This window comes from Pogonomyrmex barbatus, unplaced genomic scaffold (assembly GCF_055798465.1).
Source record: "Pogonomyrmex barbatus isolate J1 unplaced genomic scaffold, ASM5579846v1 scaffold9, whole genome shotgun sequence".
Lineage (NCBI taxonomy): Eukaryota > Metazoa > Arthropoda > Insecta > Hymenoptera > Formicidae > Pogonomyrmex > Pogonomyrmex barbatus.
Genome location: NW_028297193.1, coordinates 6,087,988 through 6,109,197, shown reverse-complemented (window position 1 = coordinate 6,109,197; position 21,210 = coordinate 6,087,988). Strand labels below are relative to the sequence as shown.

General features: G+C 36.9%; 1 protein-coding gene across 3 annotated transcripts; it reads left to right on the top strand.

The window, feature by feature from the left end:
• Positions 1-362: 362 nt before the first annotated feature.
• On the top strand, positions 363-12,686 carry Tnpo (transportin 1). Of its 3 annotated transcripts, none has more exons than XM_089084921.1 (15): positions 366-819; positions 1,847-1,922; positions 2,028-2,207; positions 2,294-2,642; positions 2,731-2,932; positions 3,018-3,429; positions 3,515-3,826; positions 3,906-4,143; positions 4,445-4,734; positions 4,817-4,915; positions 5,002-5,097; positions 6,389-6,464; positions 7,732-7,906; positions 7,988-8,114; positions 8,245-12,686. In XM_089084921.1, the coding sequence occupies exons 1-14, from the start codon at positions 715-717 to the stop codon at positions 8,093-8,095; spliced, it is 2,718 nt and encodes a 905-aa protein (XP_088941047.1). In that variant the 5' UTR covers positions 366-714; the 3' UTR covers positions 8,096-8,114; positions 8,245-12,686. The 3 variants fall into 3 exon arrangements, with proteins under 3 accessions (XP_088941048.1, XP_088941047.1, XP_088941046.1); XM_089084920.1 differs by having other exon boundaries at positions 8,242-12,686; XM_089084922.1 differs by lacking the exons at positions 6,389-6,464; positions 7,988-8,114; positions 8,245-12,686 and having other exon boundaries at positions 363-819; positions 7,732-7,899.
• The last annotated feature ends 8,524 nt before the right edge of the window (positions 12,687-21,210 follow it).

The following is a 21,210-nucleotide window of genomic DNA, read 5'->3' as shown; positions in this document are numbered from 1 at the left end:
CGCGGTTGGTGTTATTGGTCGAGTCACTGTCTCACGCATGCGCGCTGCAACGATAGAGAAGTTCAGTGGCGTATATATGACATTTGTAATTTTGACTCGTAACAGGGAAAGATTAAATCGTCTGAAATATTAAGATGATATGTAACAATGCGCAATGATGATTAGAAGGATGATGCTGCTATCATCAATTTTGATTAATTCTTCTGATTAATTTTTTGACAAGATTTTTGTAGAAATGTCAAAAGTCGAGCGTCTACAGAACTTTTGTAAATTCGATATTAATGCAACATTGATGCCACGATGCTCGAATGCGCGTGCGCGAAAACGCGACTCATCTAACAACATTGCTCGTGGCGGTCATCCTCTGCGATCGCTGTTCCCACGCGCGGGATGCGCGAGAGATTCCCGGGGAGAAAAGCAACTCTCCGGTGGACGAGTTACAGCAGGAATTCTAGTTTCGGGAACCGGTTTTTTTTCATTGAGTTTCCCTGAACGAGGGAACGGAATCCATCGGAGCAGACACGCGGGAATCCTTTTCTTCCCTTCACTGCAAGACCAGGCGCGAACGAAGGGCGTGGCGCCTCCTCGCGCAATCACGGTCCTGGCCCGAGCTCGCAGAGAGAAAGAGCGAGAGAGCGCTGTAGGGAGCTTCCGTTTATCTGCGAGGTCAGAGAAGGCTGGCTGCGCGTTACAGTGGTGCTGTTGGAAAACACGATGAAAATGGCGTGGCAACCACAGGAGGAAGGACTCAGGCAAATCCTGACGCTGCTTAAGGAGTCGCAGAGCCCGGATACGGCGACCCAGCGTGCCGTACAACAAGTATCCTTTCACTCGCTCGAGATATATGGATCTTTGGTATCCTGTGCCCGTCGTCGTTGCCGCCGCCGTTGTTGTGTCGTCGCGTGTGATGTGTGTCGCCGCTCGCTCATACGGTCTCGTGGAAAAAAAAGGACGCGGCGTACACGCGATCGCACGTCGTTTACTCTTCTCATCCGTCTGTTCATTCGTACATCGTCGCGCTCGTTTTCCCGGCATGGCGTTCGCCCGTTTCCTCGACCGGAAACGATCCGAAATATTAATTACGCGCGAACGCGATCTCCGCAACCATGTCGAGATTGCTCGAGCAAGAGAGAGCAAGGGCGTGCGCGCGCGCGCGCGCGTGTGGGTGTGTGTGTGTGTGCGTGCGTGCGTGCGTGCGTGCGTGCTTGCTTGCCTGCTTGCCTGGCTCTCTTTCTCTTTCGTTCTCGCCCGATCGCGATAGCGTTGCGAATCTGCGACGATCGTTTGCTCGTTCCTCGTCACCGTGCGGGACTCGCCATGCAAGATCGAGCGTGCCCGGTCCCGCGTCTCGGTCGCCGAGCTGGAAATATGCTAACGATACACGCCCCGGCCGGAGCGGAGCCGAGCGGGGATTCCAGCTCGCTCGCTCGCTCGCTCGCTCGCTCGCTGGCGCGCGCGGGGCTTGTTTTCCCAGCGCGCGGCTCCTGATCGATAGTTTTCGCGGGAGTCCTCGCCGGACGAGTCCTCGGACGCATATAAACGAATCGTCCGCGCTTGAATTGTAGTCCTGCTGAATCATACAATATCATTTAACTGTTTATCTTTATGATTGTGCTTTAGAAATATATCGACTTTATAAAATATAAATGTGAAACTTTCATATTTGTGTATATATACATATATTGTGTGTGTGCTGTGTGTGTATGTATATATATATATATATATATATATATATAAAATATATATTTATATATATATTATATATGTATATACATTTCATTTCTCTTATTTACATTTTTAAATAGCTCTGCATTATATTTTTCTTAATCGTTTAATTTGAAAATAGAAATTGGAAGAGTTGAACAAATTTCCAGATTTCAACAACTATCTAATTTTTGTTCTGACAAAATTAACATCAGAAGGTATGTTTTGAGTATAACGATTGCATGGAAAATGGTTTCTTTTCTCATATTTATGAATTATCCCAGGAGCATTAAACAGAAACTAATAATCTTCTTTCTGTTAAGATGAACCTACTAGGTCTCTGAGTGGACTAATATTAAAAAATAATGTGAAGACGTACTTTCATAAGTTTTTACCAGAGGTCATAAATTTTGTAAAGCAAGAATGTCTCTCAGCTGTCGGAGATCCATCGCCACTGATTCGTGCGACCGTCGGTATTTTGATTACTACTGTCGCATCAAGAGGTACATTGTTTAACATATTCCAAGATGTAATAAAGGAATATGCATTGTATGAGTTTTTTTGACGGTTGAAATATATCTGCGAATAGGTGAATTAACAACTTGGCCGGAATTGTTGCCGGCATTGTGTCAAATGTTGGACTCTCAAGATTACAATGTTTGTGAGGGCGCGTTTGGCGCACTTCAGAAGATTTGCGAAGATTCAGCAGAGATATTAGATTCGGACGCCTTAAATCGGCCCTTAAATATTCTAATTCCAAAGTTTCTTCAATTCTTTAGACATTCGAGTCCCAAAATCAGATCTCACGCAATAGCATGCGTCAATCAGTTCATCATTCAACGTACACAAGCACTCATGATACATATAGATAGCTTTTTGGAAAATCTCTTCCATTTAGCCTCGGACGATGATTCCGAGGTCCGAAAAAACGTGTGCAGGTAGTTGATGACTTATTGCAAAAAAAAAAATTAATAGGAAGACGCATAAGAACATTTTTTTAAATCTTTCACGTTTTTTTTTGCATAGAGCGCTGGTAATGTTGCTCGAAGTAAGAATGGACAGACTAATTCCACATATGCACAATATAATAGAGTATATGCTTTTGAGAACTCAAGATGTTGACGAAGGAGTAGCATTGGAAGCGTGCGAGTTTTGGTTATCGCTAACGGAACAACCAATTTGCAAAGAGGCACTCGCACCACACCTGACACGATTAGTACCTATCTTGGTAAATCTCCAATGAATCACAACAAAATGATCGCTTTGTCGTTGTACTCTATTCTTAATATTCTTTCTTTTTTTGTCTTTTATAGGTGAAAGGTATGAAATATTCGGAAATTGACATAATCCTCCTCAAAGGGGATGTGGAGGAGGATGAAATGATTCCAGACAGGGAGGAGGATATCCGACCGCGTTTTCATAAATCCAAGACGCATCATTCACATCACGCTAACGGCATGGGCAGACATGCCGTCGATGAAAACGGCGGTGTGAACGGTGGATGCGATGACGATGATGTAGACGTTGAAGATGGATGTGATGACGATTCAACTTTGAGCGATTGGAATTTGAGGAAATGTTCTGCTGCCGCGCTAGATATGTTGGCTAATGTTTTCAGAGAGGAACTTCTACCAGTTTTGGTACCGATCCTAAAGGAGACTCTTTTCCATCAGTCTTGGGAGATCAAAGAATCTGGTATTTTGGCATTGGGAGCTATCGCTGAAGGTATACATTATTGTTAAAATATTTGGATAAATAACAAGAATATAATTAGCAACATTTGATCGAGCGAGTTTTGATTTGTTTGCAGGTTGTATGAGTGGCATGATTCCGCATCTGTCAGAACTTATCCCTTACTTGATCAGTTGCCTGAGTGACAAGAAGGCTCTAGTGCGTGCTATAACTTGTTGGACATTGAGTCGTTATGCGCATTGGGTTTGTGCACAGCCTCATGAGACGCATTTAAAACCCTTGATGACTGAACTATTGAAAAGAGTGCTCGACAGTAACAAACGTGTTCAAGAGGCAGCGTGCTCCGCCTTCGCCACCTTGGAGGAAGAGGCATGCACTGAATTGGTCCCTTATCTCGGATTTATTCTCGAGACACTTGTTTTCGCTTTTAGTGAGTTTATGACAGCATGAAATGATTAGTCCGCCTTGATTTAGAGGATATCGTTTTAATCAATGGCGACTGTTCATAGGCAAATATCAACATAAAAATCTTTTAATTCTGTACGACGCGATTGGCACTCTCGCTGATTCTGTGGGTCATCATCTGAACAGACCGGACTACATCAATCTTCTAATGCCACCTCTTATTAATAAATGGAATGTGTTGAAAGACGAAGATAAAGATCTTTTTCCATTGTTGGAATGTCTTTCTTCAGTAGCGACAGCTTTACGTTCGGGTTTTTTACCGTATTGTGAGCCCGTGTATAGGTATGTGACGAGTACATGACGAGTAATGTAACTGTTTTACCTTTAGACCAATAATCCATTTCTATCAACGTTTATTTTAGTTTCGGTTTAATTTATTTTCTGTTTTTTTTTCTAATTCTTAAAAATTACAAAATGATAAAAAACAAGTTAAATCGAGAAAGTTAAAGTTAATTTATATTAGTAGAAATAAATACATTAATAATAATAAGTATAATAATAAATTATATTTTGTGTGCTACCGTTCTAATTTATTATAAATCATTCATTAGTATATTACAAATTTATAAAAACTGGTTTGCAGGCGATGCGTGTCACTTGTAGAACAAACATTAAATCAACATATAGCAAGTACGCAAAGTCCAGAGCAATTTGAGGCACCTGATAAAGACTTTATGATAGTCGCATTAGATCTCCTCAGTGGATTAGCAGAAGGACTGGATGGCCATATGGAACGTCTAGTAATGAATAGCAACGTAATGCAATTGTTATATCAATGTATGCAAGACACCATGCCCGAGGTTAGACAAAGTAGCTTCGCTTTATTAGGAGATCTTACGAAAGCTTGCTTCCAACACGTGCTCCCTTGTATACGTAAGTATCACTGGACAGTATTATATTTATTAGAAATATATCTATATGTCATTCTAAATCTAAATTTTATCTTGACGTGCAGCGGAATTTATGCCTATACTTGGACAAAATTTACACCCGCAATTCATATCGGTGTGTAACAATGCGACATGGGCGATTGGCGAAATTTCAATAAAACTTGGTAAATATCGAATGTGCGATATTCCTATCTGAGAAATAAAAAAGGAGCTCATTTCGTTTATTGCTTATCTCGTTTGTTCTTCATAGGGCCTGACACGAGTGCGTACATCCCGTTGATCTTGACACAGCTCATCGAAATCATTAATCGCCCGGACACGCCGAAAACGCTGTTAGAAAATACCGGTGAGTCATCAGTTCGATCCTTGTTTGATTTTCTCTTAGAACGATATGCCGTATGATATACCGAGCATAATTTGAAACAAATAGAAAGCAATGTGTAGTGTGAGAACTCGAGCCAACAACAGAATCTGTCGATTCTTTTATATATTTATATATATATATATATATATATATATATATATATATATCGCAATCATTTTCTCGTCTATCGACTTAAGAATTACACTCCGTCACGACTGTGTGCTCTTCGTACACATTGGGAAATTTCTTATTTGCAGAGATTAGCCTTACGACATAATAATTATCACGCACAATTTTACGTAGACAAAAATTCTTTCGATCGTTACTTAATGAAAGGTCTCCCAGTAACTTTTAGAGCATTATTCATGCTAGATTGAATGGTATTCGGTGGCACTCCAGCTCTCTTAGGTGCATATATACATGTATTTGTTTTTCTCTTTTTTTATTTTTTATTTTTTAAGTAATTTTTTGAGTAACGATTTTCGAACCACACAGTTCAGTGACTTGACCGTCATATACATGAATCGCGATTGCACGTTTTATCGACAGGTTTAAGTACAGCAATTAGTACTTGTATATTGAACCTTAATTTAGTGGTGTGCGACTGCCTGTAAGCTTGAACATATATATACATATACGACTGTATTGCCACGAAAATACATGTTGCAATACAGTATATATATGTAAAAAAAAAAACAGTGTGTGTGTATATATATATATATATACTATATGCTTGCACATATTTCTATTGCCCCAGATTATATTATTTCTATTGAATTGTTTGAATTGGCCTTTGAAAGATCATAATGCAAATTTTGTTATTCCTCTTTATTATTCTCTTATTTATACAGACATATATATACATATATATTTCTTATACAATAGAGGGAGAGAGAAGGAGAGAGAGAGAGAGATATTTAGTATACCGGTTCGTATTATACAAAATCACACGGGCTCGCACGCTGCTATCTAATTTTGATTATTGTTTCAGCAGCTACAATAGCACGGTATTGCCTATGTTTCATTGTCGGTATCTCATATGTTTCACCTGTGTTCTCACTGTCTTCGATTAATTGTTAATGTTACTTGATTCTTAATTAACTGAATTATTAATTGAAAATTATTAATTGGAAGTTATAAGCGGAGCATATATATATTCTTCTTCGCCTGAGTTGATCGTTGGTTCTCTATCAGTTTGTCTTATTGTTTGTGTTTCCGGTCACTTCACTACACTTCACTTGTCTACTTACCGAAACCGAAAATGAAACCGTAGCCATAACGATCGGTCGCCTAGGTTATGTGTGTCCCCACGACGTCGCCCCCATGTTACAGCAGTTTGTCCGACAGTGGTGTGTAAATTTCTTTATTATATTATTATTCTATTAATTATATTATCTTCTATTTTTATTAGCACTCTTTATTATTATACATTATTACATTCCCGATTCCTGAGTGATTGCATCAGGGGCTGCTAAGAACTCTTGCGCAAGAACATTATTTGTGAGCCACGCTGCAAAAGCCACGAATCATTTTATTTCTCTCTCTCGCGTTATGGCGAGGTGGAGATGATTGTGTGTTAATGGGGAACGCCTGTCACCCTGCAGTATGCCAGCATGAAACTTGCTCAATGGTTTTTCGCAGTAACATCTTATATTTCAATTCGTTATATGATGTAATTCTAATCTTTATTTTGCCACCATGCAAGTGTGTTACGGGCTCTCCTGTTTATCTGAATCAAGATCAGGATAGGTTTACATTTGTCACACTTACCTGTCGCCGCGTTAAATCTCTTGCCTTCGGAAAATCGCGGATACCTCACATATAATTTTTCTCGCTCGATTAAAAATTTTCTTTTTTTACATTTTGCATGCTGGTAATTTGGTATCTCGATTTCTGTCGGATTGCGTTTGTTTCAATTACACAATGTGCCGTGTTGTAAACGTCAAATGTAAACCCAGCCTTAATGAGACAGTAAGTGAAATATGACGCCAGTCATATATCCCAATATAATTATATGATACATATATATATATACGTATATATTACATTATTACATAAATGTTTTAGGCTAGCTAAATTATAATTTAGGGATTAATTTTTGCAATAATTAGTGTACTTTCGTCCGTTCGTTAATGTAAATTCTAATTTAACGTTGACTTTGAGGATCGTATGTAAATTTTGTATGTACACATCTGTTATTATTAATCTGATAATTTTTCGAATCATAAAACGTATGAAATAAGAGTGCTAATTATCGTAATAGACTAGCCTTACAGTAAGCCAACCGTTTTGCCTCTCGTCGAATGCAATTTAAGAAAAAAAAGACATCTATGTGTGAATTGTGGGAATGAAAGTAAATGGCTAGTTATTCAATTTTTTCCAGAGCCATATTATATACATATATCTCTATATGTGACTATTACGATCTAAAGAAAGGTACTTCGATCATTCGGTGACAAGATTAACATTTTTGCAGATCGTTGAACAAAACATAATAATCTTAAAGTTAGTGAGTGCCATAAAATCTCGCGTATTTCATTGATCGAAGTATTTTCCAATTGAACAAGAAGGTCGAACAATGTTTAATGAGATTGTCGATTATAAATTTATTAATAGGTGCACTTCTTTGCGAAGCATAAGAGATAACGAAGAGAAAGATTCCGCCTTTAGAGGTATGTGTCAAATGATCACTGTCAACCCAGCCGGTGTTGTTCCGGACTTTATCTTCTTCTGCGACGCTGTGGCATCATGGTCCGCACCGAAGGAAGATCTTAAAGAAATGTTTCAGAAGGTATAAAAACGATCGCCATATAATCAGCGAATTCAATATTTTTTTGCGCGATTTTTTTTACACTTATCTCTTTATATCTAGATATTATTTACATTCAAAAATCAAGTGGGTGAGGAGAACTGGAAACGATTCTCCGATCAATTCCCGCCACAGTTAAGTGAGCGGCTTCACAATATGTACGGCGTCTGAAAAGCTCCGCCTAAAAGCGGTAAGTCAGAGGATTTTCTTGAAACATTGTCATATTGTATCTTTATGTTTTTTTTTTCTTTTTATTATCCGAATTTAGTCGATAAATTGACAGGATTGTTCTCTCATGGCTTCATGTCTGTTTTCAGAAGGCCGCTTAATGCAGCAGGCCGAATGGGGTTGGGCGGGAAACAAAGGGCGGATGGGACGGGTGGGTGAAACCACGGCCTCTTCTCATCAACATCGTTGTCGTTACCGTATCACCATGGTATGTCACCGTCGTGCTTTTGGGGAGAACGATAAGAGGCACGCCGTGCCTTTTAAGTCTCGGCAGCCGATGAGGCTGGTAAAAGAGGGCAATGGAAAGAGATTAGTCGAGTCGAAACTAAAAGGCAAGAACGACAAGAGATAAGCATTGGCCGAAAAAGTAAACGCGTGGGTGGGCGGGCGGGGATGGGATTTATTTCAGGGTGGGAGGGAGGATTTTTGTGGGGATCACCGACTACACATTTCGAGAGACGGGATGAGGTATTGCGTAACAACAATCTGACGATACCTCGAACGTACCGACGTATACTCCGTTTCCATTAGCGCTACCGCGTAACACTGTGCGTGAAAGTGTTATTTGATTCTCGCGTATGTCGAAACGTGACAAATGCTGGCGCCATGGCCAACTCTGCCCCAGCTCTTTAATATAATTAGATATATGTATATTATTATATTGAGCAACCAACTTACAAGAACAGTTGGATGTAAGAATTTATCATAGATCTCACGTTATAGAGATCGCACAAATACTGTGATCGAAAATTTATACGTTAGATATTGATCCTTTCTTCTTTTTTTCCTCCTTTATTTTCTTTGAGAGAAAGAGAGAGAGAAAGAGCACGCGCGAAAGCGAGAGATTACTCGAATGTGTTTGTAGAGTTTTAGAAACAAGGTAGAACTACTTATTTGATAATAAATATGATACAAGGTAGAGTACATTATTAGAAATTTCATAGTGTACAGAGGATTTTTCGAGAATATTGTATTTTTATACGTTGAAAAAGAAAATACACATACACTCATTCACACACAAAGATGATAAACGCAGAAAGTGCCATTCCGTCATTTTTGAACCAAAATTTTTCTGCTTATTTTATTCTCTCCCTTGCTGATTGTGATATTAGGTTATACGCGACAACTTTGTCATCATGTGTAAAACATTTCAAATGTATGCGTACGTATGTATATATACATATACACATATTATGCATTTTGTTATATGCACATGTACGTATGCCAGACATGATATGATGTTTTAACTTGCAGACCATTTTGTGATTACTTTTTTGTTAAACATATTAAATTAGTATCATATTAGTATTAGTGTAAATATAGGTAAATACATTTTAGAATGGACGTTTTGTTAATCATAATAGATATTTCAAATCTTTTCCGATCTATCGAAGTCTCTCGAGAGTTGACGTTATTTAATCATCGATCAAAAATAAAGAAAAAAAAAGTTATTGATTTACAGATGCGATTCACAGAGCAAGCGAATCTATGACGTGAAATCTATGGCAATGTTAATTTTATTTGCGCGATATATAATGATCTCGATAATTCATTTGGATAAAGAAATCTTGCGTTTAAATCATTTTTTTTTTTTTTTGAGAGAGAGAGAAAGAAAGAAAAGAGTAGACTGTCATTCCAGTCCCACTTGCTTGGGCCAGTTAAAAGAAAGTAAGCAAGTCCTTTTATCTTAAAGTGATGCGCGTTTTTATCTCGGTCGTTACTTAAAAAAAAATACAAAAAAAATTCTATGATTTACTAGCATTGTGACAAGAATATCATCATGTATTATCAATAATTGAGTATATGTACAAATATCTCAGACACGAAGCTACGAGATCCTTCAACAGCGATATTTCTGAATGGTTTTACGACATAAAGGAAAGAGCTGCGTTTTAATTTTCATTTTCTCGCACACACGCAGACCAAGTAAGAGAAGAAAAACGAAGGAAACGGCTCAATCTGGAAAAAAAGATACTAACCATCGTTAAGTCGCCATTGTCAATCAAACTTTAAAATCCATCAATAAAAAAATTTAACGACTGGCGGGAATTGAACTAGCGCGGGCGAGACAGATGTCTTCGAAAAGAGGAATTATGTTGAAATTCCATTCTTTGTAGCTGCAAGATAAGAAAAGAGACATGGATATGTATCTTGAATATTGACGAATTGAAGAATCGACGAGTTGTCGAGTACGACGCGACGACGAAGGTATTTCCTCGTAGTTGCTCATTAAATAAGGATAATTCTGCATCGGTCCGTTGCATTTTTATGGCACGCGCAATAAATTACGCGCGGTAGACAAATTCCGTGACCGCTCCTTGACTCGATCCACACTCGTTCGTCAACTTGGCAATATAGATATCATATATATATATGTATATTGTCATAATTTTATCCCATAACTCTGGCTCCTTTCCTTGCCCTGCCTGCGCAATTTTTGTGATATTACTGTTTTTTATAATTACTTAAGAGCTTGGAAAGGGAAAGCGAAAACCGAACCCGAGCCACATGCCACTCGACGTGAGATCTAAACGAAAATTCGCAATCACGTTTCTTTTTTTCTTTATATATATATATATATATATACATGTAGACATGTACATAATATACATATATACATATATATATATATATATATATATATATATGTGTGTGTGTGTAAATATTGCATATAACAATCGACTTTATTATCACTTCACTTCTCTCAGTATGTTACATTTAAGAATTTTCGATAGTGACTAACGAGATAATTTTTTTTATATACAAGTTATATCGTTTTCTCCTTGATAGTTCCTAAACTAAAATGGTCAATTTCGTCGGTGGTCGGATCCACCGCCGCGCGAAATTTCTTATCGCAATAGAATCTAGAGTATATTCGTGTATCCTCCCGCGGTTGTAAATACATTGTTTCCTTTTCAATCCATGTAGTTTTGATATTCGCGACTACATTTCATGCATGGGTATATCCAAAAGAGTGGTTAAGGAACATTAAAATCCTCTTCCCAAAATAAAAAAAAAAAGTTAAAGTTATAATTTACAAAATTTAATATTTTTCTTATTTAAAATCAGAAACGTGGAGATATTCTAAGAGATATTCTTTTAAAATATTAAAAAAAGCAATTTATTAATGCAAAAAAATTACTGTTTATGTGTTAACAGAATTGAGAATCCTCTCCGAAAAAATCTTGGTTCGCCCATGCATTCATGTCGATAAACGTTCTCGTCTCTCGTCGAGATATCATGTGGCTCGCAATTACATATTTAATACAATCGAAAAAGGCTCTCAATCACGATAAGATCGAGGTAATATATAAATGATTATAAAATAACAGTGAGAATGTCTATTTATACATAATTATTATATTAAATAATACAAAAAATCTTTTTTATCTAAAATTAAGTGCAAAGACGTATGCTTGGCGATATATGTAGTAACAAGGTGATCATAGATAAAGAAAAACAGTGGGGGGAGAAAAAGAAAAAAAAAGAAAAGAAGAATATATGAGCAAATTAGAGTAAATGCAAAGTAATAAGCGACGTGAATCGAAAAACTCGATAAACTCACAAGTAAATATATTGTTGTATCTTTATTGTTGTTGTTGCATGAGACTAGCTTAATAGACTGAGCCATACACGTGGTTAAATAACTATTAACATAATAATTCTTAATGCTATAATTATTGTAATTATATATATATATATATATATATATATATATATATATATATATATATCTATATATATGGTGTGTATTATATTTATAATCGTAATGAATCCTCGTGCGGGCAGCGTTTGGAGCGGAGATTCCTAATCCTTTGGGATTACAAATCATTATTCCTAATCATTGTAGCTTTTCTTAGACGGCTGTAATGCTTTCTATTAAGTAGTCAAGATACCTTCGATACACTTAGGATGTACTCTTAGGTATACGCATACTTGTATCCGCGGATTTTCTTTGCAAAGGAAAGAAAATCAAGGTGCAGCCATGGTATTTAGTCGAGGAACGCGGTTAGATTACCAATATGATTTTAGACATAGTTTTTACAATTATTATTATTGCACTTGGTATTGTGAAAAAGTTTTACATTAGATGTGTATGTGTATATGTGTATATATATATATATATATATATATATATATATATATATATATATATATATAGCTATATACATATCAGCTTCGCTGATTCCGATGTAGAAATTGTCATAACTTTAAGTGAGTTTCTGCGACAAAATGAAACGAGATTTCTGCAAAACTAGGAAAAAGGTTTTTAGGGAGAAAAAAAAACAGTTTTTCCAACAGATTTCTCGATCGCGTCTTTCCCATCTCAAAGGATCGGGACTCCGTATGGGGCTGTTCCTAGTACCTGATTATCCTATCCTTGCGGCCACGGAAAGACAAGGTTCTGCTAAGATGCAAACTCGATCTGCCTTAATTTGCCTTTTCTTACTTTTCACTGTTTTCTCTCGCAAGCGCCGGCGAATTCCTCTGTCCAGTGTCTACACTCGATAATAGAGTATACATACACAGTGTTCTTTTTTTTTTTTATTGCATATTACCTTGACTGACCTAGTACTTAAGGATAATCTCTTCTAGTGCTCAGTATAGTAATGTCGCATGTAAGTTTCGCACGGACAGAAAGGAAGGAACACGAGACATTCTTTTGGCTTTCCGACACAATACACCTACGTCTGTCAAAGTGCAACGAAAGGGTGCTGCCGATCCGGTGCTGCGATTCTCGGAAGAGCGATATATAAACAATTTCATATATATATATATATACTTCTTTATATAACTCTTGACCTCAAACGAACCCAAACGAAAAGCATATGGTAGACAAATTAGCTGTGTGCAGAAAATCCTTGATATATTTTCTTTTAATGACATTAAAATTTTGTGAATTACGTGAAATTTATTTAATGTAATAAATTACAAATTTTATATCCATTTCCATTAAGACTCGGTTCTCTCGCGGCGCGACATGGGTTGTGTGACGTCAGAAGCGAGAAATGACATGTAAAAAGTTTCTTGCGTCGTATAGCTTTATTTTGTATTTTTTTCTTTAAAAACATGATATTTTCGTACTCTTAAAACTTGTAAAAAATACCAGAAAATAAGATATCTGTCCAATAAATCACGTAAAAGTATAAAATTCTTGAAATAATGATTACTGCTCAATTATCAGAAACAACTAGAAACTCTAGTGATCTGGTGATTTTTTACAAATTTTAAGAATACGAAAATATGATTTTAAGGGAAAAGTACAAAATAAGGTTATATGACGCAAGAAACTTTTTACATGTTATTTCTCGCCTCTGACGTCATAATTCAATATGACTACAGCGAGAGAGCTGAGTCTTAATGTACATTAATCTCGATTTGACTTGTTTATCCTTTTTTAGCTTTAAAAAATAGAAAAGAATAAAAAGTAAACCGAGATTAAAATTAATCTACATTGAAAGATGAAATGACCAACAAATTATTAAAAGAAAACATTTTTTCGTTAAAAATAAAATGAGGACATTTTGTGCACAGTTCAAATCAAGCGTCATACATTTTTAAATCGACATGGCAATCGTACTGTAAATCCATCATTTAAGGCTGACCGTACACACTCGACAATTGTATTTTATAGCCTCGGCAATTTTTTGTCTCGTTTACGAATCGTTTTCTCTCCGAGCGCGAAACCACCTCATTGTAATCAAAGATGTGGACTTTACACGTCATATAGGCGCGTGCAGGTATTCGATTCGAGTATTGTGGGATCCGTCACGGATCAAACACGAGGTAGACGAGGAAACAAGAGAGGGTTTCATAGGATTAAGATTTCGATCGCTTGTCATTAACGACGTGTTTATCGGAACATCGCTACTGCTTCCTGCCGTCGTGCTTCTTCCGTTAATTAACTGTCCGAGTCGCGTGCTGTCGGACAGTACACATGCACGCGCGAGGATCGAAGATCACACAGTTCATATCCGGAATTGAAACCGGTAGAACTTCGTTGACTTCAGATTTCCATATAGATGCTATAGATGCGATATAGAAATCGATTTCTGTGGGTGTAACGTCAATTCTTTCGAAGACACTTCGCATAGAGAAAAAAAACTAATCTAGAATCCTAAGTAATTTATAGTAATATCGCAGGACGTAGTACTAATAGAAATATTAGGATATATATATATATATATATATATATATAAAAAAATTAGATAAAAGAAATAGACTGTGGTAGAGTAAAAAGTTATGTTTTTGTAAAGAGACAATCTGAAGCTACGCCCGAATGCGATTGCGTAAGGAAGTTTACGTCGAAATCTTGTTTTCGTGTTGTTTTTTTTTTCCCCTTTTTTTCCACCGGCTCGTGCCGAATATATCTATAGCATCGAGAATTAGACAACATTGAAATTATACCGGCTTCAATTCTCGCTCCGCATTGCGCTCGTCTTGATTTTCTGTGCGATACCTGACTACATTTCATTCGAAATAAATCTTGACGAAGCATCGTTGCGAGTCTTCTTATGACGTAACTTATTCTAGATTTTCACTTTGACGCCGGTTATATCTTTCTTTGAAATAATTTTTTTTTTTTTTAAACTTCTGTTACTCACTTGGAATTATTTTATAACTATTTCTTTGCATTTTTTCTTATTCAGGATATATAATGCTTTTATCCATTAATCACTCATACGATGATATAAATTTTTTTACAGAATTCTTACAATACGACGATCTCGTGAAGGTAAGTGACGATTAATGATTAGCATTAAATATGGGAATGAATAATATTGAAATATAATATTGGTTTTGTTCTGAAGATTAAAAATTATTGATACTTTCGTTTGCATTGTAAACAAAGTTTCATTCCAATCATAAAATGGATAGTGCAAGCATGCGAAGGAATTACAGAGTCAGTCGTTTTTTCATAGATACTTGTATCAGGGTTGAAAGTTATTATTTTGAACAAAACATTTAATAATTACATTTTGATTATTGTAAAGCAGTAAAGAGGATAAATTTAGCTTCGACATTATTCATTTCTAGTTTTGTAACTTAAGAAGTCAATATCTCTTAAACGAAGCGTTTGCGAGCAACCTTCCAGACTAAAAAATTTCTTTTCGTTTCGAGGTTCTAAATTCATATTGTAAGTTTGGCGGTTTAATCCCGGGAACACCCCGTATAACTCAACGACATCGTATCGTTATCGTTGCGCAGATATAATAAGCGACAGAAAAGCTACGCAATGATAATATAAAGTTAACGATACTATCGTTAAAAAAGTTACAGAATAGGGACCTCTAGGAAACTACGGACAGTTGTGAAATTCGATAATCCTTTCGCGTTACGATTACGGCCTTCAAATATTTACTTTCTCGTACGTCCTCGTCGTCGTAGCTCTCCCGATTTCGTAGTCCCGAAGAGACTGGGAAATGTCCTCCCAGCGTTTCCAACGTCCGCTTTCCGGTTCGGGCGTTATCGAGGAGATAACGATCTCGCGTTACAAATGATCGGGCCTGTCCCGGAGGAGCGATTCGGATCGGCGAGCACGGGACACGCTCCATGTCCCGTTCATTCCCCGTCCCGTCGAACCACTCCCCCCGAGTGAGCCGTAAAAGCGAAGCGCCGCGCAAATAAAACTGTATCGTATCTCGTACGGCACACCGGGTATGTGGCGGGCCAGCTTAAGTGATTGCTTCTCTTCATTAGAGCTTCGGTCTCGCCCCCTCCCTCTGCCGCTCTTCTTGTCCCGTCTCTCTCTTTCTCTTACCCCCCCCCCCCTTCCACGAAGTCGAAGTTGAGGGACAGGTGTGGTAATGGCCCGTATCCGAGCTCTCGCTTAACCCACCCCCTCACGACCGTCAGTCGATTTAGTCCCCTTGTCACCCCTCGGGATATCCTCTCCTCTCCTCCCCACCTCCTCGGAACTATTACGCGAATTGATTTCGCATCGGATCTGCCCGGAGGGGCGGAAACTCGCGTTTAGCTCCTCGTTTCCTCCCCACACATACACACACATACTCTCTCTCTCTCTCCCCTCCCCCCTTCCTTCCTCTTCTACTTTATCGCTTTCCTCTTTTCTTATTACCAGCGCGTGACCACCCTCGGTCCATTTGCGTGCATCTCACCCCCGTCGTAAAGGCGCGGACTGCATTCCCTGGATTATCGTCTTCTATCGGGCCCGAACGACCACCTCGTGGTATCGGGAAGGGTACAAGAGATGATTGTGCGCGAGTCGATTAATTCGGGAGGAACAGTGAAGTTCTTAGCGTAAGTGGATGCTGCGTTTAGGATCGAATTTTCAAATGGCTCGGCAGAACGATCGGCATCCGTTTTACACAACGAGAAATAAAATTCATTGATCATTAAGCAAATCGAAAGCAAAGGCGAGCGAGATTGATTTCCTAGGATAAAGCGATCCCGTACTCTTTGATTCGAAGACGAATTTTCAAATTACGCTTTTAATCTGCGCGAAATACTTTGGATATAAGTTCGTTCAGGGTGAGAATTCCTTGTTTAACAAAATCGAAAGAAAATTATAGGAATTTATAAAATCTATAAAAAATTTTATCGTTTCTCATTGTAATATTATGATATTGCAATATTGTTTCCTATTGTTTTATTTTTTATATTCTGAAAGAAATGTAGTATTTTCTATCATTTTCTATTATCCTCTATCGAAAGCGATTTCAATCGTCAGAATATAAAATGATAGAATTCTGATAATTTATTGTTCTCTGTTGTTTTGATAGAATATATAATGTTTTTGTATGATAAGATGCAAGTTATTACTAGCATATTATCTTAGAATTTTTATATATCATTAAAATATAAATCTAATACTTATTAGTATTAGATTTATATTTTAATGGTAAAAATGAATATTTGATAAAATATATATTTTTTTCAACACCGTAAAATTTTCAAGTAAGCATCAATGACTTTATATCAACATTATACATAATTTCTCACTCAACAATATGACACGTCATCTAACAATTTGATATTGTTGAATAGGAAATATTACAATATTGATATAATATTACTGTTGAATGATATTTATTAAGTTCCTCGGTAAAAAAATTTTTATGCAAAAACATATATAAATATATATAATTATACATAAAATACATTATATAATTATACATAAATTACATTTATATATGTTTGTATTAATTTCTTTTTTTTATAAAATTTCTGTTTGGTATAAGAAAAATAATAATAATGATATTGTCCACATATAATCATATACTTTTAAATATAAATATATATAATTATATAAGAGCAGTTTTTTCTCATTTCTTCAAAATTAACTTTTTGTAAAAGAAACAATGCGAAAATTATTTCACAAAATTTTTTTGTTTTATTATTTTTATTTGTCTTATACTAAACAGAAATTTTACAAAAGAAAGAAATTAATATGGACATATTTCGTATAATTGTGTGTGTATATATATATATATATATATATATATATATATGGAATTAAATAATATATATATTATATACGTTTTTATATAAAAAATTTTTTACCGGAAATCTTTAAAAGAAAATGACGTTACTCCTCAATCTTGGATTTATTACATCCAGAAAGTAGCTATTTCTCCAGATAAAAAACGTAAGCGTTTAACCAATTGTTATCAGTTTATTTAATTCTATATGTGAGACGTCGAAGAAGGAAGACCAATCGACAGCGATCGGACTGGTAATTCCTCTCGCGAGATAAACAGCATCCAATGGCGGGTCTCTACGATATCGCGATTTAGTAGCGTATATCCCGCCACGCGCGTCGCATTAAATAATAATGTCAGTGATTGCTGTTGGGTGCCCGCCGAGGCGAACTGCAAGCTACAAGAACGGTCGAGGGATGTACGGTAAGGGGGGGGGGAGGAAACGACGGCGGAACGGAGAAGACGCTGCCTTTACAGGCCCCCGCCAGATATATCATCGCCTGGCAGTTATGTGTGTCATGAATTTTAGATTATCCTTGGATTAGATTAAGGCATGCGGGGGCCGGAAGGAGCAAGCGGCCCCTTGGCCCGCCAGTCAGTGCGCGGGGCTGAATTATTTCCAAATCTCGCGCAGCATCCATCCCACACCCATCCTCTCGATCTCGCCGCCGGAATCGCAGGATTGATCTGTTGCCGCGAATTTTTCGCCAATGATCCGATTAGGCGTTAGCGAATTTCCAACGATCTTCAAACGCTAAACGATAAAAAGATTTAACGTTAAGAGATACGGGCGCTCGTCTTCTACTTGAAAAGAATTTTGAACGTCGGAAGATTTTATTAAGAAAAAGGGACAATTTGCATGTTAAGCAAGTGATACTATATTATAGTATTTTATCGGAATCATTGAGAATTGTCATCTCGTCAAGTCTGTCTTGCTCTTTTAGGAACATGTGTTTCTTTTAGATTAGAATTTCGTACACTAAAAAAAATGATCTTGCAGTCGTAGCGAGAGTTATCTCAAATATGACAAATTAGCTAAAATAGACAAATATTCTACGTTCAATAGAAAAGCAGTTTTGTAACCGTTGTAAAAATCTCTGACAGGATTGGTTTTTACCTTTAGTTCTTCACGATCTAAATGTACAAACCAATCATATTAAAGAGTCTTACAATGGTTATAAAGTTGCTTTTTCTGCTGAATGTAGCTATTAACTGGCAAGCGTTGCGATATCGTATGTTTTGTATCTAATTGATATAAATAAATAACAGACAGAATTTATATTTGAACAATTTGTCATATTTATAGCAAGAAAGTCTTTCTGGCGTCCAGTCAGATAATAGCACATAAAAGTGACTGTGTGACTTGATTATGAAACATAAATTTTTTTGCATATATTGTTAAAATATCGCTGATATAAATTTTATGTTACAATAGACAATTTTTTAACAGATTTTTTTAACAAAAAACACTAATAATTTTAACTGTAACCAGTGAAACATGTTTTAAGTAGTTGTCTTTTTTTTTAGATAATATTATTATTATTTTTATATCTTCGATCTGTCTCTTTTGTTTTTCTGCAAGAAATCTCTTTTGTCTTTCCTCAAGAAATCTCGGCGAGTCACCTCCCCCCCGCGCATTTCTCGATTATTCCCCGTTTCATCCCCTCTGAGGGGACGAGGAGGCGGAGATAATTGATGATGGTAGCTGGTTTTCGCGGGACATTATATCGCAGTTACGAGTTCCCATCCCCCACTCGCGCGCTACGAATGCGCAATGTGCGAGCAATAGTGGGGAGAAATATCCCGGGGGTGGTTCCCACCCTTTGTTGGCCCCACGTGACCCCGGCCAGACAAACGACGGCCAATTTACGAGCAATAGGAAAAACTTCTTAAAACTCGGATTAAAATGAGCAAAAGGGGGAAGGGAAAGGAGCATCCCTCGGCGCCCTCCGAATTATCCCGGAGATACGAGAGGGTTTTATTTTATTCCTGAAAGCGTCACCGGGGATAGGAGGGCAAATACGGCCCTTGGCCCTGGCCTTGCGCTTTTATTATTATCTTCCTGTCTGCGAAAATGAGGTGGAGCGTCATTATTTTCATCGTTATACGAGCGTAATTACCATGAATTATTTTTATTTTATTTCTTATTTCCGTTTGTTTGAACTGCTATCATTTTACATCGATACAATGATTATTGATGATAATAATAATTAATTAGATCCGGTTTTAATGTACTTTGCACAAAATATAAACCTAACAAAATTATATATCTAAAATGCACAGAAAAATTAATAAATTATCTTTTGTTGATAATATTTATGATGATGAAAATTTAAATTTGATGTTTAGTTGAAACAATCAAATAAACAAAAATCAAATATGTTTGACGCTGTACGTCTTTTCTTATATCGCAAGGGTTCTCGGTGACTCTTTACAAGAATTGACAGAGAAAGAAAAGGGACGGAGTAATAAATGACAATTTGACGCAAATCGCTAAATTGATTACATGGATAGCCGAATCGATTGGTTGATTCGTCGCTTATTTTGTACATAAACAAATCGCCTCAGTCGATTTTGTAATGATGAAATTTATACTCTGTAATGATGAAATTTATACAACACAAATGACGATCTTCCTCTCTGTAATAACTTATTATACAACTTCTGAATGTTCAATTTTAATGCATATGTAGCTGATAATTGGATATTCCAATTGTTAGTAGCTTGTAATTAAATTAACTTTTATCCAAATTAAATTAACTTTCATCCAATAGAAATCCTGTAATCTATTATATTAGAAAGTATCATCGCGAGATATTTGGTTTATGAGACTATAAGTCATTGTTGCAGAATCAATCTTGCGGTCGTAAAGCGACCGAATTATGGGTTTTCTTTTTTTTATATGCAGCAGCTATAAAAAGTCCGGCGTATATGGGTCGTATGTTGAAACGATCGCTGCGCACCGGCGTTCTTTTTAATTAAAGTCGCTAATCAAATCACGGCCACGCGGCGTTGCTTCGACCTATCGATGGGACGATAACGACGCCCCGGGGATGGCCGGAATAAATTCGTGTTAACGCGATTACAATCCTCCCCCAAGATGCATGGTTGATTTATCCGCGAAAATGCACCGGAAGACATTTCATCACGACTTGATATTGCGGTGAGCTTTCCACGCGTTTCTTATATGGCAAACGCTAATACGTTTCCATGTTGTTTATGACAGCAATATTTTATCCCTTGCTAAAAATCCTTTTTCTTCTTTTAATATACATATTCGACATATGATATCACAAAATTTCCCTTATTCTTTCATGATTAATCCCTTATCTCCATCAGAATCATAGAGATGAAAACGCTAAAAACAATAAAGGCAATAGGTCTGCGAAATAGAGTCAGAAGTAGCGCTATTAAAGGAAAACTGCAAATAGAAGACAAAGATAAAATCTAAAAGAAAACAATGGAAAGACCAGGATGGATTCAAACAGAATTGCAAAGTAGACCAAAGACTAAAAACCACAAAACAGAAGATTTCCTGATCGATCACCGAAAAGATGGCAGGAGAGCTGGACTGGCGAAATCACAGGAGAGATAAAAAACAGAAATAACAGTCTT